The 27,148-nt window shown below is 36.2% G+C and overlaps 1 protein-coding gene across 1 annotated transcript; it reads left to right on the plus strand.

Annotated features, from left to right (window-relative positions):
* Positions 1 to 26,882, plus strand: PALS1 (protein associated with LIN7 1, MAGUK p55 family member). The gene is made up of 13 exons (XM_009812386.2): positions 1 to 414; positions 7,468 to 7,676; positions 13,715 to 13,792; positions 14,516 to 14,662; positions 15,299 to 15,460; positions 18,615 to 18,692; positions 19,614 to 19,797; positions 20,897 to 20,968; positions 21,429 to 21,500; positions 22,242 to 22,409; positions 23,159 to 23,361; positions 24,346 to 24,456; positions 26,603 to 26,882. The coding sequence occupies exons 1-13, from the start codon at positions 48 to 50 to the stop codon at positions 26,777 to 26,779; spliced, it is 2,028 nt and encodes a 675-aa protein (XP_009810688.1). The 5' UTR covers positions 1 to 47; the 3' UTR covers positions 26,780 to 26,882.
* The last annotated feature ends 266 nt before the right edge of the window (positions 26,883 to 27,148 follow it).

Genomic DNA, 27,148 nt, shown 5'->3' on the forward strand with positions numbered 1-27,148 from the left:
GTAGCAGCATTTCTGTTTGAAGAGAGTGAGCATATTTACAAATAATCATGACAACTTCTCATATGAATGGACATATCACAGAAGATTCTGACAGTGAAGCAAAAAATGTGGATCTTGCATCTCCTGAGGAACCTCAGAAGCACAGAGAAATGGCTGTTGATTGCCCTGGGGATTTGGGCTCCAGGATGATGCCCATGCGGCGGAGTGCTCAACTTGAGCGAATCCGTCAGCAGCAGGAGGACATAAGGCGCAGACGGGAAGAAGAGGGAAAGAAACAAGAACTGGACCTTACTGCTTCCATGAGGCTAAAGAAACTAGCACAAATTCCTCCTAAAACTGGAATAGATAATCCAATATTTGACACAGAAGAAGGAATTGTTTTGGAGAGTCCTCATTATACTGTGAAGACACTAGGTAGGTTAAATGCAATGAATGGGCTAATGGAAAAAACATGTAGTTGATACTAATGTTCTTTTAGGCCACTGAAAACCTAATTTAGCTAATTCTTCCTATACACATTTAAAGTCTCCTCCTGGTCTTTTGGATCTTTGGTGGTTGGGTTTTTTTTATTTATTTAGTCAAGCATCAGGTTATGTGCTTCAGCAAGTGGCTTTTCAAAACCAATCCGTTTGGGAACAGCTAAATACCCTGTAGATAATGAATGAATTCAGTGGATGTCTCCATCCTCTTTAGGCTGGGGAAAACCATGGAAGTAATATCCAATTGTACTATGTTTGATGAAGCACAGACCAGAATAAGCAATGAATAAACACTTTTTTTAATTTAAAATAAAAATGCAAGAGTTTTTAATATTTTAAAGAGAAGCATGCTGGTGGTTTCTTCTTATTCTGGCTGTCTTGCATTATCAATTGTTACCTAATATAATCTACATTTTCTCTTAAAGCATTGGCATTGATAGTGAAAATCTGCTTACCTTGGCATTTAGACATTGATGAAAATGTAATTTTAGTAATTTTTGAAGAAATAGATTCTGAAATTGTTTTATTTCATAGCTGTTATTGCTTTAACTATGCTTGTGTAGAAAAAGTTTCTAATCTTTCTTTCTCAAACATAAATATCTATTTATCTAAAACGTAGTGTGTCACTGCAGTGAAAAAGAAGCATTGGGAATTTGTAGGAGTCCAGTTCAGATTTCCAAATCTATACCTGTTCTGAGATTGAGTGCTTTAAAAAGGTGCTTTGGGGGGGAGGGGGTGCTGCACTAAAGATCCTTGCTATTCTTTTCTATTGGATGGTAGTTGAGAACACAGAATGAAAAATAGCTACTAAAATGCTAGGGGGTTTTTTGCTTCATCTTTAGTATTTGTGTGCCCAAGCAACATTTCTGCTAAAGACATGGCTCTATTCCATAACCTTTGGTAATCCTTATTGTACAAATCCTTCTTTAGGAAAATTTAGGTTGAAAGGGTCATCAGGAAGTCATCCTGTCCAACCTCCTGCTGAAAGCAGGGCCAGTTACAAACAATGCAGGTGTACCTTGGTTTAGTCCAGGGCTTGTCAGCTTCTGTCCAAGAGATCTCTTTGTAAGAAGCAGATTCTGTACTTAACTTTATGAAGTGTTAGACATTTGATTGTGAAATTCTCTTCTTAGAGGTAACACAAAGCAGAAGATGCAAAGATTGATGTCAAACAGTAGAAGTGACTTCTGTTGGGACTTGCTTAGCTACAGTGGTGAAAAGCTCTGAAGACTGACTACAGGAGGGATTGGAAATTGGAATTACAGAAGGGAGGAAAGAGAGTGACTTGGAATTAGAAAGCTGAGGCTAGGTTTCATGCCAGAGATGCTAAGAACTTGGAGGGAGCGCTAGGTGGAAACGAATGGGCAAAGAAGCTAGGCATGGAAGCCGGTAGGAAAGAGAAATGACTAATGAGTATGGGTCTGCCAAGCGTGAGAAGCAGTAAGAAGCTGGGGTAGACTGAAGCTGTTTGAACAGGGGAGACAACGGTGGGGAAAATACTGTGATGACAAAAGGCTATTTTGAAAATCTCTCAGCATGGGGATAAAATGGGCACAGGCTGTGGGGGAAGCTGAGAGATTGTCAGAGAAAGACAAACAGTATCTGTGAAAAGCTGGAAGGAGGAAACTAGGTTTGGCTCAGCAAGAAGAGAAGGGGAGAAATTAGTGTGAATGGAAGCTAGGGTTGTGTGAATACTTGATGTAAGAAGAAAAACACCAAACACTGGAGACAAGAATATAGAGGTGTGTATGTGGAAAGAGGTAAATTAGGAAATAGCAATATATGGTTTAAGATGCATCTTGAAGGAAAATGGCTAGATGATTTTGTCCACGAGGACAAACTCCTCTTCACTTTTTGTAATCAAAGTTTGTGTCTTGTCATTGTTCTGCTGTCAGCATATTTCTGTAAAAACACAGTAGTAAATTGCATGATTTAACTAAAGCTATTCCCCTCAGAGACAATCAGAAAACTAACGTTGTCTGTCTCTAGTCTGAGTTGCAGTAAATAAGGCTTAAAAGTATGTGCATAGAGCAGAAGTATTGACTAGCTTGCTGAGTGAATATGGTCTGTTCTTTGAGCTAGAAAGGCCAGGAGCTTTAGGAGATGTAATTAGACTAAATCATGATATATCCATATATGCACCAGGGAGCTGAATTAGGGCTTCATATACATCTATTTCAATCAGAAGTCATGACATAATATTGACAGGCATACAAACATATTACCGTTATTTCCTTGCCAGACAGAATTATAGTAACAATTTGGATCAGGTAGACTTAAGATTTAAGAAGAGAGGATTTATAATATTTTAGCACTCCTGTTAAGAGTGGTGCTTTCAATTATACTCAACTGTGAAGCTGAGTTGTTGCAAACTTAAAAAAAAAATGTTCTAAATGAAATGCTGTGATCTCTTAACCTATATAGTCAATAAAGAATCTCTGTTCAGTCATTAGTGCTGTCAAAAACTGAGTCATGATTTTAAATTTAACAAAGTGCTATGCAGTAACTTGGCCTCTTCCAAAATTTTCCTCCACTATTAAGCATGTCCTTTTTCCAGTTCCTGGATTAATCATTCTAACATCTGACACTTCCACTGAATTTCAAAAGAAGAATATTTTTTTGTTCTGAAAGCTGTCTGTTCCTGGTCAGTATCAGGGCTAGGGATATTGCCTTATGAATATATATATACACACCACACACATGCACACTTACAAAATAATACAGTTTCATAGAGAGGATTTGAGTCCATTATCATTAATACTTCTGCTTTTTTATTGAATACCTGAATTGGAGAGGCCAGATTTTTTTAAAATTTACATATACAACTTTTTGGTCTCCAAGAAACTTGGTAGTCCATGACTTTGTCTGAAAAACAACTGCTGGTATGTAAAACTTTTTGCAGTTTATCTGTTTGGTTATACTGAATTTTCTGATCTACACTGCTCCTGACTCTTTTCATCTTTCCCCTTTTGCTGTCCCCGTGAGAGTTCTCCTAAGCCTTGTTAGGAGAACCCCAAATAAAACTGGGCAGGTGCTACTGAATTAGAGATGTTAAACTACTGTTAAACTACCCTTATTCAGTCTGTTTTAAAACACTGATTTTAGTTTTGCTTTTTTGTGGGGCTTTTTTTTGGTGTGTTAATCCATAGAGCCTCTGCTAAAGATATGTGTTTTAAATAAGAATATTGACCTGATTGTCTGTATTTTTAGTTTTGAAAGTGTTTCCTAAGTGCCAATGTCTAATTTGGCAGATCTTTGCCAAGTCTTTAATCTTTTCATCTTAAAGCAGACTAGGTTAAACAAATTGGATTTTATTTATAAAAATAAAACAGGACAGTTAATCAAAATAATTGTAAAGGGCACGTGTGTTATCAAAACAGTAGATGATTTAGACAGCTGTCTTCATGAAAATAACTTCCTGTGCCCCTAGAACATGTGCATATAAGTATTTAGCTAGCTTTTTCACAGCAGTATACTTCTATGAAATGCAGACTTTTTTTGTTTGCTACAGGTCATTCAGCTAATTTAATTTAGTTAAATGAGTAACTGGCATTTCATGTAAGTAAACCTTTTGTTGCTACAGTGAAATTTTTTTTTAGGGGAAAAGCTGCCTTTTTTTTTTATACCTTGGGCAAAACTTATTTATAAATACATTATAAATAAACTTTCAGAAATAGTTTTGGATAAAACAATACTTTTCTTAGCCCTGTGATTCAAGTAATATATGGAGCATTAGAGTGCTAGTACCAGCACATAGAGTACTCTAGAGATCTATAAAAAAGCTTAGGAATTAAGATACTGGTGCTGACATCCAATAAAGCCAATAATATCTTCTTAAGTTGCTGTTCATAACTTTTTGTTTAAGGTGATAAACAGCAGCTATTTTCTTTTCTCCTTTTTCTAATCTAACATGTTCAGCTGTGACTATGGTCCTCCCCTGCAGTTGCATACTTCTGCCCTGGCAGTCTTTTGATTAATGCGTATATCTCGCAGTGCTCAGTCACATTCCAGCCATTTCATAGCCTAATGGAAAAAAGACTGCAACGCTTCTTGTAAAAGAAGACTTTAAAAAAATGTAGTCGATTGCTAATTGATCTGCGATTAAAAAATGGACTTGTTCTGCAAAAGAACCCTGACTTTTTTCTGTGAGTAAATGCAGATGTTAGTCTCTTACTGAACTTTTTTCCTCAAGACAGCCCCTGCAATAGGAAATGTCTCGAGATGGGGTCTTTTGTTACCTAGCATTTATTTTTTTTTAAAAAGACCAAAACTAAACAAAAAAAAACCTGCACCGAAATCTAATCTGTGATTTAGAATTCAGAAACAGGAACCTAGAGAGAGTTAGGCATGTGTGAAGCCAGATTTGTATGTGGGTTTACGTGTATGTTTTATTAAACAAGTGACTAGGAAATGGATTGCTAGCTTTTGGGGAATATTTAATTTTACTCCTTTCAAGCATTATTTCTCTTTTAGAATCAGGATGAGGGGGGTATTTGTTTGCTCTTTTCATGGTGGGGGGGAAATCGTTTGGTATAGGGCTTTTGCATGCAGCACAGATGAAGATTCAGTGTAGAAGGGAATGATACGGGAAGGAGAGTACTGTGGTGGTTTGTAAGAAAGGGCGACACAGAAGGGACTAGGCGAAGTGCTGAAGAGAGAATATGTAGAGGCACCTGGGAACAGGATGTCTTTACAGATACAGAATAAGGTGTCTATCTGTATTTATATCTTATATGGAATATGCATTGGAAAGAATTGTGTGTACGTGTGTGTATATTTGAATTCTCAGATATATAAGGGGGATAGACAATTCAGAAATAATTGAATAAAATAATTTATGCATAGGAGGAGTTAAAAGAAGTCAGGCTCTGCTCTAAGGCCTCACTGTTGTTTTTAATCTGGTAACAGTAACAAATAGCAGAATTTTGGCTAGTGTTTTTTCACTGAGCAGGTATCAGTAGGAACTTTACAATAACATCTGACTGGTTTACACTACTTGACAATAGTGCACTTCCTCAGACGTGGCAGATTCAGTTGCAGAGATGCCTTGGTAGTCTGCATACTCCACTAGGCAAGACATTGCCAGCTGACAACATCCTATTTAGCAAATACTCCTGATTGTAGAGTGTTCTTTAGCCTTCTCCCCAAATGGCATTTCCCCCTGTGTGATAGGCAGTATATTGTGTATACAGTTCCCTAGCGAGACATTGGCTGCCTTAATTAGTGTTGTGAGCTGTACTGGATTTCACCTGTGGAATATCCTGCACAGCCGGTATCCGAGCTTTCCGTGCAGCTTTTGTACTACTGCCCTTTGTTTCCTTGGTGGTTACAGGAAGAAGCCCTTGACCTTTGGTGGGTAGGATGTTTTTAGCATGTGTGGAATGGTTTTGGAGGTTTTGTTTTTGTTTTGGGGTTTTTTTAATTGTCCTGCAAGTACGAGAGTAGTAGCTCCGGATTGTTTGTTTCCTCTTATTACACAGAAGACTGACTTGCAAACTCAAAATTGAAAACATATATGTAGGTATGCTTTGTCCAAAATCAAAGCCATTAAACATGTTTGAAATGCGTATTTTATTAGGCTTTATGGTTTTCACATGCCCTTTAGTCAACCATTTTAATCTTGTGCTCAACAGGTTTGAGTGTAGCATTGTGTTCAGTGTACTGGTGAATTTGAGGTTAAAAACAGGTAGAGGAAACTTCTTGACAGAATGTGTCCATGTTAGTGATCAGTATGTAAAAATGCAAATTAGTTGATGTCTTGATAGCATTCCTATTTTAATGTTACTTAATTAAATGTCATTTTAATTAAATGAAGGTTGCTAAAACTTAAAAATAGTTCTCAAAGCTGATATTTTGATACCAGTAAGGGAGATTGACCTCAGTATCAACTGACAGTTTTAAAATTTGGGATTTTCTTTGTTGTTTGTTTTTTTTTAAATACCAAGATTCAGAATTCTAGCTTACTTGAATTTATTAAAACAAAAGATAGCTGACCAGCCTCTTGTGGCTGAACAGATTTTTTTTCAGATAATGTGTGAGAATGCATACATCATTTCAGGCTCAAAATATCCACTGGTTTTTTTTGTCTGCTTGAGGATTTCGTACCTGAGTTCATATGCATTATAGGTATGATTCATATTCCTTGTTTCAGGTAGTTTCTCAAGTACTTAATACTGAGAAGTGACATTTTGCAGAAATTCGGATTGGTTTAAAAAAATGTAAATTTGTTGACAGTCTTTAAAAAGCACCCCTAAAGCATCAGATTAGTCCTTAAAGCTCAGGAATGTAGTACATGTATAGTATTCTGCAAACATGTAGAAACTGGTTATTAAAACATGTTAAAGTATTTTATGGTCCAAGCAGAACTCATAATCTCATAGGTAAAAGATATGAACTTTCTTCTGGTGCAGATGACTTTCAGAACTCTGATATTATTTTTTTCATCTTTACCTTTTTATTTTAATATGCTAAGACTGAGCATAATTTAATGTTTAGAAATTGAGCGTAGTTTACTTACCAAACACTCATAAGTAAGCAATATTTAGTTGAGAGAGATGTATGTGGAAAGATGTCTCAAAATAACCATGAGTATTCAGTGCATCAACATTAGTTTAGCAAAGGAGATACTTTCATATTGCAAAATAGTCCCTCTTCCCCATTTAGGTATACAAGAGCTGCAATTTTTGGATCTTATACGTATCGGTGCTTTCTTTCAGAGAACAACTGCTCCTGCAATAGGAATTTAAGTTTAAAGAGTGCATCAGCTTTTTTATTTCTCCTTTTACCAACTTGGGGTCCTTTTTTATGAGTCAGATACATTCTGCTAATAAAAGAGTGAATAATGGATAACTAATAAATTTGCATACACCATTGCTGATTAAAAACTGAACTGCAGAAAAAATTTTGGTAAAAATCTTAATATAAACATTACTTAATTATGAATCTTGTTAACTTGTATCTTACTTGTATTTTGTTATTTCCTACCTAGAAGTGGAAGAACTGTTAACTTCTCTTAAGCATATCCAGCACGTTTTGGTAGACCCTCAGAGCCAAGAGGATATCTCTCTCATTTTACAGCTTGTTCAAAATACTGATTTTCAGAATGCATTTAAGATACACAATGCTGTTACAGTGCACATGAACAAAGCCAGCCCTCCATATCCTCTCATCTCCAATGCACAAGAACTAGCACAAGAGGTATGTACAGTATGCATCTCTGATATTTATGAAACCTATAATCATAGCTGTTGTTGAAATATGTACTTGTCAAACTTGTCTGAGTTACTGAATGTTGAATATGAAAGGGATTATAATAGTCACTGATCGCTGTATCCGGTTTTTCCAGATTTCTGAACAGTAACCAGAAAAATATTTTGGGGATAAGAGCTCCCTCTTAGCATGGTTAGATATGTAACACAAAAGGTACTATGTTTAAATATAGGAAGAGGGAGTGGGTATGAAAATCTAACTCTTTTACCTTCAGTATTCTTTATTCCAAGCATTCAGGAATTGAATTACAGTTCTCTATTATTGTGACTTTCGTCTGAGTTGAGCCGTGGCTCTTAAATTGGGAGGCATCTCTGAAAATACAAACACACTGGAAACAAGCATTCTGCTTTAAAGTGAGCAACAGGTCCCTTAATACTTAATTTCAATGTTGTTATTACTGCTGTGATGGTCAGATTACGCTTAATTATTTGCCTGACAGATGACAGCTGTTTTATAAGATCTGATAATGTCTTTTAGAAATTATTAAAGTATACTTTTAGAAATTTATTTGAGCAAGATTTTTAACTTTAGTCTTTTCAGTCAGATCATAACTGTTTGAAAGACTTCTACAGTTTCAGCCAGGTTAAATACTTTCTTTGAGGCTTACTCACTTGAATATAGATGTGCAATACCCGTATACAATAGCTTTATAAGCATTAGTAGTAATTTACAGAAAACTCATCAGATACAAAGTTGCTGTGACAGAATGAGTTTTCACATGTGGCTGGATGCAGCTAAGATCCCTTGAGGGGTTACTCAATAAATTTATCTTCATTTTCCATGGCCTAGTGCATGCATATATTGCAGTGAAGTGTGGCTACACCTTATATGGATGTACATTTGCTAACTTTAAACTAGCTAGCCTGAATACCAGTATCAGTGCAAGCGTAGCACTGTAGTGTTGGGCAAAGCCAGATCCAGAGGTTGGGTAAATGCTCCAGCATTTAGCACCCCGTGAACCAAACTTACCTGTTCAAAACTGGCTCAGGTACACCAGTTGGAGTACATGAGCCTGTATATAGGCATTCTCCAGTTGCTCAAAGGCATGTCACTCCAATTTCAGTATGGCAGCAAGTTGATATTTTTTTTTTTAGTATCTGGTTTTCTTTCTGCCTGAAGCAACTTTTTTCAATAGCTCTTTCCACTCCTCTTCCTTTTTCTAGACTTTAACCTTGTAAGTCAAGGAAAACAACATTGTAGCAAGTTTGAAGTTCTTTTGCAGAAGAAATGACTGATTCTTGAGGGACATCATTTAAATGTTATCTAAACGTGCAGTGTGCTGATTAAACTGCAGCTCGGGATTTTCCTGTTCAGGTTTGTCAGTAAAACTGTGCCAAAACCATGTGGGAGTATTTTACATGTGAGCTTCCATCTGGCTTATTCATCAGCCTGTAGGCTGCTATAGGATCCTCACTAGGCTTCTTCGATGTCTGCGAGCCTGAAGGAACCTTTTCAGTTAACTTATGGTTGTAAACTACTTCCTGAAACACCCACTTTACATAGGTCTAGTTTGGGATTACATTCAGATACAAGTCAGAGTTTTTGAATCTTCATAGGGTGTTACAGATTTATCTCTTAAGAAAGCTGGTTTTTCCCCTTCATGCATATGATGTCCTTTTATTTGCTGCTTAAAGAAGTTTCCAGGAAGAAAATATGCCTAGGAAAACTCTAGGTCTGTTTTCAAAGTTTCATATTCCTTCCCATCTTCCCTACCCCTCACCTTCCCAAGACATTCCTCTCTTTTTTTTCAGGTGATTTGGTAAATCCTAAAATCGGAAGGTGGAGAAAAGCCAGTTTTGTGTCTCTTGGCAATCCATGAAGGACATTAAGCATAAAGAAAAGATTTCTTTAATCGAAAAATTTTAAACCAATGAAATTTTGTTATCACTCAGGAGATTACATAAAAGGCAGACATATTCCTGCACTTGTTTTGATTCTTCAGCTCCCATCCCTGTCTTGTCCAGCCTTGAAATTCCTGAAAAGACATATGCAATATATTGTCTGTTTCAGATGTAATCTAGTTTCTCGGTGATTCAGCTTCTGGTGTATTTAAGTGATTTGTATTTGGCAATATGTTAAATAGCATCCTGAAATGATTAAGCTGGAAATTCAGGACAAATATTTCTGTGACTGACAGAAGTGTCTCAAGAGGAACACCTTGAGGCCTCCTTTCACATCATACTGTACTTCCTAGTCATGTCTGAATAGAAGATCTTTTTGTTTTTCAGATCCTTTATTCCTTTTGGAAATGCTTCTGTACTGTTTATGGCAGCAGTACGGAAGGAAATTATTTCTGCTTTAGGAAAAGTTTGGTTTTGGTTTTGGTTTGGTTTTGGTCGTCCCGTCGTGTCCCCCCCGCCCGACAAAGTCTCTATCTTGCATGCCCAGGTTTTTTCTTGTACTATGATTTTTTGTTTGTCTTTTGCTTTTTCCATCCCTAAACATAGGCATGGGAAGCTCCCCCAGAAAGCAGTTCATTCACTTCAGGGTGTTTTTGAAAAGATACTTGCAAAAGCCTGGATTTAAGATACTTGATAACATCTTGATGATACAAGCCACAAGATATTACAAGAAAGAAAAATAGCAGATACATGCATAACATTAACTTTAAATGGCAGATAATGCTAATGTGCATATTTTAGTGCACAGATCATCAGTGACAGTGTATAGGACACGCACTCCAAAACAGTTTCAGAGCTAATTTAAAGCTACAGATGTGTTTTGTTTGAGGCTTTATGGTGTGGAAGAAAACCTGTTCTAGAGCTCATGCTTCTGTAGCTGTAACAGGAAAAGACAGTTTGCAACACAATTTCATATTGCAACATGAAACATCCTCCCTTTTTAAAAAAAAAAGTAAAAAGTGTGTTTGGGGGAATTACCATTTGCTACACTGAAAATTCAAAAAATCTGTTTTCATTTACTCTTTAATTGATGATTTGCTTTTATAAAAATGTGTATGAACAGTGTGTTGTGAAAACTCCTGATTTTGAATTTTTTAACCATTAACAATACGTGAGAGTGGAATGGTACATTTTTATTTTCTAGTCCTCTTTAGGAAATTCTTAAAATTAATAGCACACTTGTACAGTTAACTTTTCTCCTCGATTCTGATAACTACGCACCAACAACTCAAGATTTTTCCTTTTTTTTTTTTAAAAGAAACTTTAATTGAATTAAAAAGGTGGAATGAAGCACTTGAGCTTAAGGAATTTATTTTAGAGAGTAATCTTCAAGTAATGTGGTGTACTCCAAGTCTTAAATAAAAATAGCCGGTAAACATCAAATGTAATTAAATTGATTTTAAATCCATTTAAACTTGACCAAGATGGGGGCAAGGATTATGGGAACATGGTCTGAATCTTGACCTTGTAAGAATATTTGGTGCAGCATTCAAGACAGTTTGTAATTTTTGGCCTGTAACAGCACATATCAAATACCTTAAAGATGTTCTTGCTATTAAATATACTTAATAGGCTCAATTTATATAGGCTGTGTTTCTAAAGGTTTCGGGCTTGCTACTGTTCACTTCAGGAAGTGCAAGCAATTAAACTAGATCAGTATTTTTGAGGGAATGCGCTGGAAGCTTGTAACTTTGCATTATTACAATGTGTATGTATATTCCCTCTGACAGTCCTGCTCACCTGAGAGTAAACAAAAACAGGATTTTGCAGGTGTGGTTAAATTCTGAATGTTTAGTACCACTCCAGTGTGTACCTCCACAGTATGTGCCTCCAAATTATGACATGTATAATGAAACCAAATTGATAGCTTTTGGGGGGCTGCTTGAACTAAAGTTAACATAATTAAAAATAAAAACTAGGCTGAAGAGTTAAGAAAATACCATCATTGCCACATGTTTAGTGTGGATTGCCTGTGTTATCTGTAGTGTGTTACTTCTGGAATGACAGCCTACATTAAAATTTCTTCATCTGGTAAAACTGTGGGATTCATTATCATGAGTAACAAAGGAACCTGACATGCGGCAATACTCGTGTAATCAGTGGTGTATATAGCAGCCTGAAGCTTTCCTAGTGCTTCATTAAATAAGCAAACAATAAATGTATCTTTCTCTTAAGGGGGGGGGGTGGTAAATCTATTAAAGTTTTGGATAACTGAATTATTCAAAGCAGAAATTCATCTTGAATAAAGGCTATTCACCACACAGAGAATAACTGGTTGGGCCTGGTTGCTTTCTTTCCCTTGTCAAATCCCCAACCTTTGACCTTGCATTCAAAAGGTTGTCTTGCTTGCAGGACTTCTGAGTTGCGTTCTGAGTAGGTTTTCCTGTAAAAGGGTCATAAAGATTGGATAAATAAGGCTTTAAAGCTGCTTGTAGCTTCTTCAGGAAAGGAATTGAAAGTCCCTTGAAAGTTAGAGAACTTAAATAAACCTCTATGAGAAAGTGTTTTGTAGAGAAGAATCTTTTCTTTCAACACAGAGGAAAATTTGTTAGTGAAATGCATCCTTTACAGTGTTCTGTCTGCCGTATGGCATCCCAAAATTCAGGCCAAGCAGGGGATAATAGTTTCCTGGCCAGTTCAGAAGTATGACTGAGGTCAGGCCTATATAAAGCTGAATTCCTTCTGTTCTCTAGGGTTTTAAAGAAACCGGTTAAACTTAGTTAAATCTGGCTTCTTGTTCGACTTTCCTAAGCTATACTAAGTTTGTTCACCATGAGGCATGTTCTAGGGATGTCAGAAGGAAGACTTTTGGAGGTTGTGCCAGGTTTATTGCTAAGCACAGGAACTTGTTCCATGTGACAGTGTTTTGTTGGCAATGTAAGGATCTTGCTCCATGGGAACAGTTCATTTAGTAGCTCCTGCTAGAATTTAAAATTATGTTTACTGTTTTCAGTACTGTTGTCTGGTAGCATCCAAGAGAGTTGTTAGCATTTCTGTAGATAATTGCTCCTAGGATAGAGGCTCTTCAGACCTTCGGATATTGTTAGATCACACAAAAAGCTTAATTATTTTGACTTTGGAACTTGTGATTTCTTGATTCTCTGTGACGTCACATTACCTCATCCTTAAGAGTAAAAAGTTCTTGAAAAATACCTTTTCAATCCCACTGAAAGCAGCTGTTCTGATATGTATAATCTACTCTTGATGTCTCCGGATTCATTTGTGCTTTTGGACTTGTGTGCATTTGGTCAGATTAGGCCAGAGGATAATGGCTGTGGAAAGTATCTTCTTCAGCGTCACCTTTGGATAGGAAGGGACGTCACTGTTCCTGGCTTTCTTTATAAGCGTACCAGGATTTTCTAGTGCTTGCAAGAGATGATGGCAAGACCTGTTTGGTAACTGTATGAGAAGGCAAACCTTTTTAGGCAGCTGAAGCTGCTTGAGCAAAAACTGTCTGTGGATTATTTTGGAACCAGCCAAAGAAACCTGGTTTCCTGGGACCTTTTGAAGTTTTGACTCATACGCTTTCTGGGGCAGGGGCTTCAGGATGAATTGCAAAACTTGTCTTGGAATCTTTGGTCTTGCTGTTGGTGGAAATAGTTTAGATAAAAATAAACCATCTGCTTCTAAGGGAAAGGGAGGCTAGGCATGTTGATGAGAAATTAGTCCATTTAAAAGACCCAGCATATTGACATAATAGACTTCATTGTGACTGATTTCACTATCATGTTCCTTTCTAGAGCTTAATTTTTTTTGTGTGCGTCTTTGTGGTAGCTGAGCTCTTTGCCAGTCACTGGTATTGACAGATGTCTGTGATGCACTGGATACAAACTTAGACTTGGTAGACAATTATTGAGGCAAGATATGCTGGAGTAGTTTTGTGGTCTCATTGCATGTTTTCCTAATGTGTACCGATTTAAGGTCAGTCAGTATAACAATTATGTGGATATACTTTACTTTCAGTAAAATAAATAATTGCAACTAGGGGTTTGTGCTTGAGTAGTGGAGGGTGGATTGATAAATCACTGGGTAGATTAAGAGTTTTACTACTTGATTTCTTTTTAGGTACAGAGTGTTTTGAAACCCAGTCACCACAAGGATGGGCAGGAGCTTAATGCTTTGCTGAATGCCCCTCACATGCAGGTAAAACAAAATGGAACTTCTAATCTAATGAATTTATTTCTTGGTGCTGTTTTCAGTATATCTTATTTTTTGCAAATGTCTTGGGCTGACTGGGCAAGGATGGATTTTATTCTTCAACTCTGTGTAGATCTCTTAATATTTTCCTAGGACGAGGAGTTTCCAATTTCCAGCAACTAGTGGAAACTTGTAATCAAGTGTAGTGCATGACTGTATTCAGCCCATAATTTGCACATAAACAATGTAGCAGCAGATCAGTTAGGGTCAGGGCAACACAAGAGCTGCTTTCCTTATCTATGTTTTCTTCTTTGCCAGCTGTTTAATGCTTACCATAGGGCGCATAAAGGAAACTTTGTCCTGTGGTGATGTTGTGAATCCATGAGTAGTTTTCACTGCAGTAACTCCTTATGTCTGTATCCTCAGTCACATACATAGTAAACCAATGTATGTTTTTTTTAGGAAGGAGAAGCTCTAAGTACAGTCACAATTTTGTGTTCAAAATTGCTTTTTTATTCTTTTCCAATCTGAAAGAAAAGTTTTGGAAAGTACATAGCAGTAGGCACTTCATAGCTGTGATAAATTATTTTTTTATTGCTTGAGTCAGTTTGCAATATTGTGTAACCTGCAAAGACTATTCAAATTGCAGAATTTCATTAAACTCTACTATTTTGTATACATATAAAGTGTGAAATTTTCTATAACTGAGCTGATTTTGTTTAACACTAGGCACTTTTACTGGCTCATGATAAGGTTGCAGAACAAGAAATGCAACCAGAGCCTGTGACAGATGAAAGAATTTATGAGAATGTTGGCGTGTACGGAGGAGAGACAGTTAAAATAGTTCGCATTGAGAAAGCTCGGGATATTCCATTGGTAAGTACTGATACTCAGCTATATGTAAAAGAGGTAAGCTTTTTTGTCCTTTGCAGATTGCTGTGAAAGTTTTGGAATTTCAATATGGAGGTGATGTTTAACTTGTAAACACTCTCCCTCCCTCCAAAATGAGAAATAGTCATAGATGATAAACTTGTGTGCATCTTCATATAGCAGTAGCTGTTACTACCATTTAGAATCTCTACAACTTCTGTCAACTTGGGTTTGGACAGGACTTCTTGACAGAAGTCGCTATCCCAAGCTTTGCTGCAGGGGAGCTTATAGCCTTGTGCCAACCATGTTCTGGTTTGTGTTTGGTGGTTTTTTGGATTTTTTTTGCAACTCTCATTTTCTATTTTGCATCTTTCAAATAAGTATTTCCCTAGGAAAACATTTTTTAAAAAATCATTAATCTTCTGGCATGGAGCAATTCAATTCTTCAATCTTTAGTGCAGCTTGAAGAAATTAAATGGTGTTGTGTTTTAAACTGGAGCATTGGTTGTATGCATCTGAGCTGTTACTTACATTCTCTTTCAACATAGAAATGTTTCTCTACTGGCTTGGAATATATACGATAGATGGCTTTGAGTTTCATAGATATATATAATAAATTCAGAATGTGTTGCTACTACACAGGGTGCTACTGTTCGCAATGAAATGGATTCTGTTATCATTAGTCGAATAGTGAAAGGAGGTGCCGCAGAGAAGAGTGGGCTGTTACATGAAGGGGATGAAGTTCTGGAGATTAATGGCATTGAGATTCGTGGAAAAGATGTTAATGAAGTTTTTGACTTGTTGGTGAGTTGGACACTTCTTGTTTTCCATGAAAAAAAATTCTGATTTTGCAAGACTGAAGCCTGTTGGCTCTGCTTGTCATTTGTACTCATATTTAGCATTAGTTTAAAAGTATTTTCATTCTGATAGCTAGTGTTTATATGTGGATGGCCATTTCAAGTTTTCTTTCTGATGCATAGTATGATATTAATAAGTTTAATGGCAGTTATCTGCAAAAATGAAGCCTACAAAGGTGGAAGAGTTAAGCTATCATCTTGAGGCTTGCTTTTAATGATTTCTACGACAAACTTTGTTTAGCTCTGAAAAGCCATGATTTTTCATCTTTGTCTGGTTGAGTCTGCAATTAATAAATATGTGACTATGATAGTGTCTGGCTGGGTTGAAGTTAATTTTCTTCATAGCAGTTTATATGATGTTGTGTTTTAGGCTGGTTTTAGACTGACACAGTGTTGATAATGCACCAGTGTTTTAGCTATTGCTGAAGCCTTCTCCATTTCTCACTCTGTCCCCCCACCTGCAAGTAGGCTCGGGGTGAGCAAGAAGTTGGGAGGCGACATAGCTGGGACAGCTGACTCGAATTGACCACAGTGATATATCATGCCATATAATACCATGCTGAGCAATAAAAACTGGGTGGTGCATGATTGCTTTTGCATCACTTGTTGGGTTTTTTCCCGTCACTTATTAAACTGTCTTTACCTAGACCCATGAGTTCTTCTTGCTTTTGGTCTTCCAGTTGTCTCCCTCATCCTTCTGGGGAAGGGAGGTCAGTGAGGATCTGGTGCATGCTTAGTTGCTGGCCAGACTTAACCCACCACAAATTGTATCACACAGGACCTTTACATGACTAGACTACTTTTTCCCTCCTGATAAAAACCCTTTTGTCTAGCAGTTTACTGGCATAGACATTTTTCTGTTTATTACACTTCTGCCATTCATGATGAAATTATACATCAGTTCAAAAGCAGCTAGTCAAAACAAGAGGCAAGAAATCCATCAGGAACTAGTAAATGCAGAGGTACTATCTCTCAAAGGCCTTGTGAGGTAGAATGTCAAAAGCTGGGAATTACCACTATTTTCTGTTGCCCAGTATTGCTTTTCTCTCATGCTTTTCCCTGGCACCTGCTTTTGTTGATCAGTGTCCAAGATGGGAAACCTAGAACCTCGCTATGAATCTCTGGTCTGATTGCAGTGGGCAAGACCATTCTGTCAAAGTGAAAACAGATGAAAATCACAATTTTTTTAGAAGTTAATTTATAACTTTGATACAAAACATTGGAAATATCCACTAGAACTTATTTAATAGGGTCCTTGGGGGGAAAAAAAGAGAAATATATTTAGTAAATCTTTGAATTACTTGATTTGTCTATAGAGCATAGAACTATTAAAACCAGGACCTGGGTTCTCCTGTAGCTTGCATTATTGTAGGAAGAGTAAGCATCCATAGATTAATTTGTCTCATGCTACAGTAAGACTGCATTTTTTAATGGACAATTTCCACCTTGAGTTAGATTTTTTTCTGAAATTGGCTGATAAAATTTTTCAGCTAATGCATGGAATAAGGTCAAGTGGAGGGAAGTAGAGGCAGAAATGTGTGGGGCTTTGGGGTTTTTTTTAAGCCATTTAAAAAGATTCTGTAGTTATTTGAAAAGCCTTCAGTCTCCATGTGTTTTTTGGATCAGAGATAATCTGAGATTCTTCACACTCTGTAATTGTCTCCATTGCCATCTGTATTTTTTTTTTAAAAAAAAGCCATATTTAGTTAAGTCCTATGCTTCTGAAAAGAGTGTTTTGTAGATGACTGACAGGTAATCCAGCTCTGGCAGTTTAGTTCTCTGCAGAGAGCTTGTTCTGCTCTTGAGCAGCTCCTGCAACCTAGAGTTACGGAATAAAAGATTTTAAACTACAATACATTTAACATAAGAGCAGATTACTTGCTGTACATTAAAAAAAAACCTTATGTGTTTAATGTATTTTTTAAATCATTAATTTAAAATAATATTTTTAATTCTTTATATGTTGTCTTTTGTATTTTGTAATGTGGAAGTGAAGTTTTAAAATGCTTCACTTCCAAAAAAGTACTTAAAACAAGCACAGGAGAAGAAAATTACTTTCCCTCATAATTTTGCCTCACCACTTGCTATGCAAATGATAATAAACTGCGCATGACTTTAGACAAGACTATTCACACGATCGCTGTCAAATTCTATGCATTCCTCGTGGAACTACGCATGCTGACTGAAAATCATGGACTTTCCTTTCCTGCAGCCTAATCATGTTATGCTACGTTATGTTTACTTTATTTAAGCCTAAGGTCTGAATTTTTTGAGATACATGCATATGCTTTGGTTTTATGAAACATAAATTGTTGTGTTACAGTTCATGGAAAGATGTATAGGAAGTGAGACACGTGTAGACCTTGTCACGGGTTGGCACTTGCATTTTATCTAGATGTTTGTTATGTGTGCAAACACACTCTGCATACAAGAGTATGCAAACAAATTCTTAAAGGAATTCTTAAGAATTTCTTAAGAAATTCATTCATTCTTAATAAATGTCCTGGCTTTAAAGAATTCTTATGTTCTACCTTCTTGGTCAGGGTGATTGCAATATTGATATTAAGTACTTTACAGATGTAGGATTGGAATGTGTTTAGATAAATTTTTGAACAGTGTTTTGTATACTTCAATGTTAACAGTGTAAAATCATAGTAGAAATGTTTAGATTTGAAAACACTGTTCCACTTAAGCAATTTTAGAAAAATAATGTTATTTTATATATTTTTTCCTTCCCAGCATGGATCCAGTAGTTGGTACTTTTGAACAGAACAAGACAATATTATTCTCCATTTCTCCTAAGTCTCTGCTTGACAGAATTGCAGCTTCTCCATTTCAAATAGAAATAGTTTATGTATAATCAAGAATGCTAGGCTTCTAAAATCTGAATATCAACATTTGGCTTTCTAGCCCGCCACTGAATTACTGCATCTGTATCTGTACTATATCTTTTAAACCAGTTAAGGGGAAGATGGTGTGCTGTTAGGAACTGCCTTTTATGAGAATTTTTGAAGCATTTTCTAAAATACGTTATTTATTAAATTTCTTAACTGTAAGCCATATTTTGATACTGTATATGAAGAGTCTGTTTTTCGTCTCAGGCTGACATGCATGGTACTCTGACCTTTGTATTGATTCCCAGCCAGCAGAGCAAGCCACCTCCTGCAAAGGAGACAGTTGTAAGTAGCTTTACATAAGTTCTTGAGCTTGGTGATACATACCTTGTTTTTCCGGTAATGTGTAGAAAGTTCTTCTGTAGGTCATTTACATTGTGGAACAAAATCAAAACTTAATCATTTAAATTGGTTTAATTGTTACCAGACTAACACCTGAATTAACTGTTGAAAATGATTGATGGTGTTAAGCTGAATCTCTTAGTATGATTTTAACTCACTTTCTAAAATAGTAAGAAATTATAAAAGTAGAACTGCCTGTGCTTCTGAAATTCTATTTTGAAATTCCCAATTTCTCTATTTTCATATATATATATATAAAAAAATAAAAAAAATGGATTGATGGAACTTGCAAATATGCTTTGGGAGGAAAAGTTTGTATACTGGAAACTTTGTTCATTATCTTTTCAGCTAACATACTTTTCTTGAGACACCTTTAACAGTTTGAAGAAAGATTGCACTGATTTATATCACAGCCAAACAAAAACATTAATGGTTGGTGACAAAGTAAAATACTTTACAAGGGAAACTTCACCTAAAGACCAGCAAATGGGTTTCAATCTATGTGGTTGTTAGGTACTTTAAACAAATAAGAATATCTCTGATACTTTTTGAATGCAAAGAACTTAAATCAGTAGCTCAGGGTTTTTTGCCTCCTAAAATGGTGAGGAAATTGCATAGACTTTAGAATTAACAAGAGTTAAATTCAGGCCTTCCCCTCCAACCTAGCACAACTGTGTCTTTCTGTTGCTAACCTAGGTAATGATTCCATTCCAGTATCTCCTGTATGCCCCAGATAAAGTTTCCATTTTATAGAATCTTGGAGTTTTTATATATCAGAGCTCCACTGCAATCACACGAAGGGGAGGTGTAATTCTTCAGAAGTCACAGGTTTTTTCTTTTGTTTTTACATTTGATCTTCCACAGATACACGTGAAAGCGCATTTTGACTATGATCCCTCTGATGACCCTTATGTCCCCTGCCGAGAGTTAGGCCTATCTTTTCAAAAAGGAGATATACTTCATGTGATCAGCCAAGAAGATCCAAACTGGTGGCAGGCTTACAGAGATGGAGATGAAGATAATCAGCCATTGGCAGGCCTTATCCCTGGTAAATCTGTAGGAAAAGCTTGATAGCCAGTTGTTCCCATAGCTACAGGAGCAATAGTCTGGTTTTCAAAGACTCATATACCCTTGAATATCCATTACCTTAAATATCTGTGGCTTTGAACCTTTTGCCACAGAGCCTACTGTTGGTTATGTAATTCGCTTAAAAGGTTGACCTTTTAGAGGCATCTCCATGTATAGATGTTAAATGCAGAGTAAAGCTACTGCTCCCACTGCAGTTCACCTTTCAAGAGCTATCCTCCTCTTCCATTATTCCTCCACCTTGGGGACTCTGTGGATTCAGAGTTCCCTCTGCTGGCTACAGCAGAAATGTGGGACTTCAGCCTACTTGTTTTCTGGAGACGAGAGCAGCTGTTAGGTTTCTTACTATATCAAGTAGTCTATTTGAAAAATATCTTTTTGTGGTAACTTTTCTGCATGTTTTCACTTAGCAAAGAGCTTCAGTTACTTGTAATGGTCGTGCTTCCTTTCTAACTGTTGGGGGCCTTTGAGTAATGAGGTTTTCAGATACTGACGTCAGTATATAATTTTTGCATAGAAATATGTACTGCACTGTAGTCCATTAAAGATCTGCTGATCTGTTAAACACAGTGAACAAAAGACTTTTCAAATTCCATAGAATGCCACACTGTTACTTTATGACATTTGAGTAAGTTGAGAGGAACAGTGATTTAAATATAGGCTAATCATTTTCAAGCTGAAGTTCAAAAGGTTTAGTATAAATAGAACATGTTTAACATACAAAAATAATTAGAAAACTGTATCATCATAGTGGGGAAATGTAGTCTTTCTAGTAGTTTCAATTCTACAGGCAAAACTGTCCAGAATAGTACAAATGCTCTGCAAGTCTTTCTTGATGAATATATCTTTGAAGCAATAAACAAGCTTCACAGCAATTTTAGTTTCTTTTTTTAAAGTTTAATTTCTCTTCTTTAAATTTCTCTTATGTCATACTCTTACATCTCTAAAAGTTCTAGTAAAGCTTAGAAAACAGTAAAAGGAGTAAGTCATTACAAAAAAAGTATGGAAATGGTTTCTAAATGTTAACTGCCTTTGTACTTTTTTTTTTTAAATGCATTAAGGAAAAAGTTTTCAGCAACAAAGAGAAGCAATGAAGCAAACCATAGAAGAAGACAAGGAGCCAGAAAAATCAGGTTGGATATGGGCTTTGCAAGGAAAAAAAAAATCTAACCCTTATAGAGGTGCTAATTAGTGATATCTGGAACCCTGTCATTGCAAGTTGTAGAAAATGCTTCCATTTTTTGTAATGCAAGTGGGATGATTCTTTGAAATTTTTCATGTAAATACAGACCCAAATTTAGCATTCATTGTGTAAATCACATGTGTTTTTCATAACTGTGTGCAATGTGATTAGGATGATGTAGGGGAATTTGGAAAGCCCCTTTTTTCCTAAAGAATTTTATCTGCCATGACTCAGTTGAAGTCCTTGGCATGTGACATTTGCTTAATACACCAAACCATTGTAATGAACTTGAAGAAAACTATGCTTTTCAAAACTGCAGAATAAATTCTCCACATTAAAGATCCAAATAGTGGGTGGGATAGGAAGCTTTTTACTGTATAGGTATTTGTGATGATTTTTATTTTGTTTAGGAAAACTCTGGTGTGCGAAGAAAAACAAAAAGAAACGGAAAAAGGTTTTATACAATGCAAATAAAAATGATGGTAAGCAACATCTTTTGCACAGCTTGTGCACTTATAAGCAACTATAAAAGATTCTACAAATAGCCTTGTGAAAAGAATGCTGCAATTCAGGATATGATGTTAGGAATACTGCCTGATGGTGTTTTGTTTGGAAGCAGTACTATGGTTTGTAATATCATTTAGTGAAAGATGTAGAAGAGGTGGCAGAATTTATAGGGTCATTTAGTGTCTTTAATAAAGACCAGATGATGGGGTAAAAAACCAGATAGCTTTTTAGGCATGGAAGCACTCAATTTTACAATGATGAACCAATTTATTGTTGTTTTGTAATATCATCTCACTCTGCATAATTAAGTTTAGTAAATGGAAACTTTCTCCACAGAGAGTTTGTAGGCTATTTATACTATATTCCTACAAAAGTACTTTGGGATTGGAATAATGATTTTTGTTGTTGTTGGGCATAAAGTGTTATTCTTGTACTAGAAACCTGTTCCTTGGCAAGAAAGTTGTTTCTTGAGTTTAGGCTACTACTTATATGAGTAGTAAGTGGAAACACATTTTCTTTCTCCAGAAAGGGGGGGGGGGAACCCTCATCTTACTGGGCAAGTGATGATCTTTGCGGTTCTGTTGCTTTGGTGACTGACAATTAGATGCTGGGCAGAGTCAGGAGCTGCATGAAATTTGATACTGCATGACATACTACATACATGCAACTAGCAGTAAAGTATGTTGTGACTATTTTATTATTGTTTCTCTCTCAAGATTATGACAATGAGGAAATTTTGACCTATGAGGAAATGTCACTGTATCATCAACCAGCAAATAGGAAACGGCCTATTGTTCTGATCGGCCCGCAGAACTGTGGTCAAAATGAATTGCGACAGCGACTTATGAATAACGAAGTGGATCGCTTTGCCTCTGCAGTTCCCCGTATGTTTGATGGGCAGATACAGTTGCTTATTCTAAACACTGTCTGTAGACAAATTCTCTTATGTTGAAAATAGCAATTAGGAGTTTGGGGGTTTTGAGCAGGATATAGTCAGCTCTTGGATAAAGGACAAATAAAGTTACGTATTGTGTGGCAAAAAGTAGCTTTGGTAAGTCAACGCAAATCCAGTGCCCCAACATAGTGTTATAGAGGCCTTATGAGACATGCATATATTTCAGTTTGAGTAAAATTGTAGTGAAATTAAAAAAAGAAACTGGTACATAGGTCAAAGAATTTTTAACCTAGATATCCTGCATAAATTTACATTTAGGTGGCTTTAGTGCCTTCCCAAGCCACTTACATTTCAGTGAATTTTATATTTTTAATGGCTAATGTACCTTAAATTAGGTTTACAAACAGCTTAACAATATAATTTGTTATAAACAGCTAATAGCTTTTTTCACATCCACAGTGCAGCTACACAGGTGAAACTATTCCTTTTCTTCACTATTTTTTTTTTTCTCTAGATAATGTAAATAAGACCTCTAAATGTAGGTTCAGCCTTTGGCGACTTAATCTGTCCATGGATATTTATTGTAGAAAATAAAATACTTGCATTTCTTGGATATTTCAAATGCCTTTTTTGCTTGGTTTGCAATGTCGCTCCTAAGCGAAATACTTGTTCCTCCTTTTCAGTTCTACAGGTGTATCACTATCTCGATTTATATTTTTCTGTTGCTCTTGTTTGTAGATACTACTCGGAGCAGGCGAGAGACTGAAGTAGCTGGCAGGGATTACCATTTCATTTCCCGACAGGCATTTGAGAGTGACATAGCTGCAGGGAAGTTCATTGAATATGGAGAGTTTGAAAAGAACCTGTATGGTACTAGCATAGACTCGGTGCGGCAAGTAATCAACTCTGGCAAGATATGCCTTTTAAATCTTCATACCCAGGTATGGCAAAGCTCCTGTCGTTTTAATTGTAAAATCTACTGTGAAAATCTGAAGACCTGTATTTGGTTTATATAAAACGAATGTGTTTTCAAGGTCCATTTTCATGTTTATTCCAAGTTTTCTTTCAGTGGTGTTCAGTTAACTCTATTTAGTGTGTTATGAATACAGCCTTCTTGTTCCTTGTTTGGAAATGTACACATATTCTTTATCTGTGCTAAAGGTAAAAGGGGCCTTTGTTTCCAGATACTTAAAGTCTGGTAGTATTGAAGCTGTAATTAGCCATTACCAGTTGGGACCATGTGATACGTTACTAGAATAGCTCATGGGTATTGCAAAGCATGTAATAAGTTGAAAATTCATAACACTTTGAAAATTGATCTAATTCTGTGGTTATAAAAATCTCAGAGATAAGTTGTTTGTCCCAAGACATGTAGAAGGAACCTTTTGGAAAAATCAAACTACAGTTTGGTTCTTTTTATTTTCTATTTCTTAATATAAACATCACCTGCCAAAAACATATGCTAAGCATACAGTAGCAGTGCATCTGATACCTTGTATTTTAATCTTCAAAACAGAAAAGATTAAACTGTAGTATTTAAGGACTCTTTTCTCTGTTAAAAGCTGATTCCATTCCTTAGCATTGTAAGGAAACTTACTTCAATGTAGGTGAATTTTTTTTTCTCTTGGATACCAAAAGCTATGTTTCTTCAGTTTAGTTATGAAGAATATTCTTGAACAAAAGTAAATGTTTGGGTTCCATGAAGCTGAAAAATGTTGGAATATCAATTTTGTAGGAAAAGGTGACTGAACTCTGGTGATGATAATACTGTTATGATTAATTATACTGCTGTTAATATATTGTACAATTGTCATTGTGCTTGAATAGTATATTCTCAATTATGTGAGTAATGTGAGTAATGCATTATTAAATGCCTTTTTCATGTGTGGAACTGTTAAATATTTTAATAAATCCTGTTTCTGCAGTCACTGAAGACACTACGTAATTCTGACTTGAAGCCATATATTATATTTGTTGCACCACCTTCCCAAGAGAGATTACGTGCTTTATTGGCCAAAGAAGGGAAAAACCCAAAGGTAATGTGTCCTAACACTTCTTCTGAAGCCATGCTGCTTTTTATTTACAGATCTGGAATGCTTTTGGTAAACAAATTCGTATACTCTTTATTTGGAATTGGAAGATGGTGATGGTACTGACAATATATGGGAAGCAGTGTAGTTGAGATCTGTGTGCTCCAGGTTAGCAGGCAGACTGTACTAAGGGAGGGGCTCAGGATGCCTTCGCCTAACTGAATGAGAGAGATGTGAGGCAAGGGAATCCACTGCTAATTCAGTAATCCTGGGGCATAATGTCTTAGTTGGAGTCCCTGCATTTGGGTACAAAAATATGACCCTTCATTTTGAAACTGTAGAAAACCCAACTTTGTCTTCAGGTAAACCTGAGAGTAATTCTAGGGAGCAAATTACTATTGTTTTTCTTTTGAGAACTTATCTGCCCTTGGAAAAGCATTTACTTGAAAATGTATTCCAAAACTCCTCAGATAAAGTTATTTTAATGCTTGATCCTGTAGGATCACTTTTCATGTTTCAAACAGAGTTATAGCAAGATCTCAGCTTATCCAGTTCAGATAATTTAGTTAAATGAGAAGTTAGTTCTGCAGAAAGACATTTAAACCCATAGATTAAACCAGAATTTCTGAAAACTCGGAAAAGGTCCTTGTCGGCTTACGAGATGCAAAGTGCTTATTGCTAATAATGAAATATGTTGATCTTCAGCTTTTTAGTTGAAATCTACCCTACAATGGTTGCTGGGAGCACTTTGCCACCCTAGTATCTTCAAAGTACTAATTGAACATAATGCAGCTTATACTGAGAAAGAACAGTCTTCCCAGCATAACTCAAAGGAACTCCTGATAGGCTGTTGGTCAGGAATTGTACCTCACTGTGTTCTACAGCTGTGTGGTTTTGCTCTCCGTGTTTGATCCAAGGGTGATGTATTGCCTGGATGTAAGATCTGAAAGTCCATTAAAGTCCAAGTCTTAAAACAGAGGGGTTTTTTCTTTCTTTTTTTTTAGCCTGAGTCAAATATAATAGCCTTTAAATGGGCGTATTTCCTCCTTCATGGTTATGCAATGAATGAAAAATTTTACATAAATACTTCATCTTATGTATGTCCTGGTTTTTTTATTGCAGTAGTCAAGGAATCCATTTGCAATAAAAATTAATACATTGTTATTGGTGTTAAACGATGTCTGTTTTCGTTCTGATTAATCGTACTGGAGTTGTATTTATTTCAGTTGGGTAAACGCTACTGTGTTAAACTCCTTCCCCTGATAAAGAAAAGGGTTTTTCTTGTATGTATGCTTGTATGTGGCTTTGATTTTCTTAAGTGTATATAACGCCTAGGAAAAAATCTTGACGGCCTGAAGTCCCTTTTGAAAATACCCTCTTTAGAAAATTATCTCAAAAATTATACCTGAGTATTCCTTTATATAATACAAAAATAAGCTGCAGAAGAGAAAAACACACTTTTAGAATCCAAGTGTAAAAAAAATTATGAAGTAAAAGTTTCTTCTCCCTCTGCATCATTTATCTACATCTGCAATATTCTTGCTTTTGACATACTTCCAGCTCCCAAATCGTGTTTTCTGTTTTATTGCAATGTCATTTACCTGATGCTATGGTGATTTGATCAACTTAAATGTGTAACTCTCACTGTGGTTCTCATTGCTGTTTGTTGGTGAAAATATTTCATGATAGCTGTTGCCTTTGGCTGTTTGGTGTTCGTAGTGCTACATCTCCAGAGCAATGTTGTCTTGTTCCACACTGTTCAAACTTTCTCTCACGCTGTCTCTGCCATCTCCAGTCTTTTTCAGAAGGATAATGGGCTTAGCAACGAAACTTATTTTTCAGAAACATGATTTAAGAGCCTCAGTAAGATGAATGTCATAAAATGAGCAGTGCTATGTCTTCCTTGTTTACTTCAGTCTGGGACAGTTATTTACTGTTTGCCACTTATGGCCAATCAGAAAGGATTGCCTTGATTGCCCTTAGCTTTCAAATATGTATCATGGTTCAATGTTATTGTAAACTTTTTCAATAGCTGATAGCAGTACCATGAAAATTTGTGTAGAAGACTTTTCTGAGTCATTAACTTGCCCTACTCAGTTGTTGTGGGAGAGAGGCTTACACATATACACTAACTCTCTGTTTTTGATTGCAGCCAGAAGAGCTGAGAGAAATCATAGAGAAGACAAGGGAGATGGAACAGAACAATGGCCACTACTTTGATACAGCAATTGTGAATTCTGATCTTGATAAAGCATATCAAGAGTTACTTCGGTTAATAAACAAACTTGACACAGAACCCCAGTGGGTGCCCTCTACCTGGCTACGATGAGAGAGCAATTCCAAGGGACAAATGGACTTCAATCTAGTAATCTTTCCAAGGAGATCGTGTGTAGGTCTGCGTGATTCTAGTATAAATGCGTGTGAGCTCTAGACCTCAGTGGCTGCACCCTTTGCCAGTGAAATTGCGTATTATTGAAAAAATACGCACATCAGCTTGTGAGCTGATTTAACTGATCTAAAGATTGTCCAAGTTTTCTTGCTCTGTGGTCTAGAAATGGAGACCTTGTGAGTACTAAATTCTAAAGCTTTAGATTTTTTTTTTCTAGCAACTACTTTTATACATAAATCCACCTTTTTTACCTAGAATCAACCTTATGAAAGCAAAGATTTTAAGTGTGTGTGTATATACAGTCCATGC

Source organism: Gavia stellata, chromosome 7, assembly GCF_030936135.1.
Source record: "Gavia stellata isolate bGavSte3 chromosome 7, bGavSte3.hap2, whole genome shotgun sequence".
NCBI lineage: Eukaryota > Metazoa > Chordata > Aves > Gaviiformes > Gaviidae > Gavia > Gavia stellata.

Bases quoted from the DNA above. Each gene is read 5' to 3' on its own strand.
- PALS1 (XM_009812386.2), top strand. From the start codon at position 48: ATGACAACTTCTCATATGAATGGACATATCACAGAAGATTCTGACAGT. The intron at 13,793-14,515 runs GTAAAACAAAAT...GTTTAACACTAG, and splicing joins TGAATGCCCCTCACATGCAG to GCACTTTTACTGGCTCATGA. The intron at 15,461-18,614 runs GTGAGTTGGACA...TTTTCGTCTCAG, and splicing joins ATGAAGTTTTTGACTTGTTG to GCTGACATGCATGGTACTCT.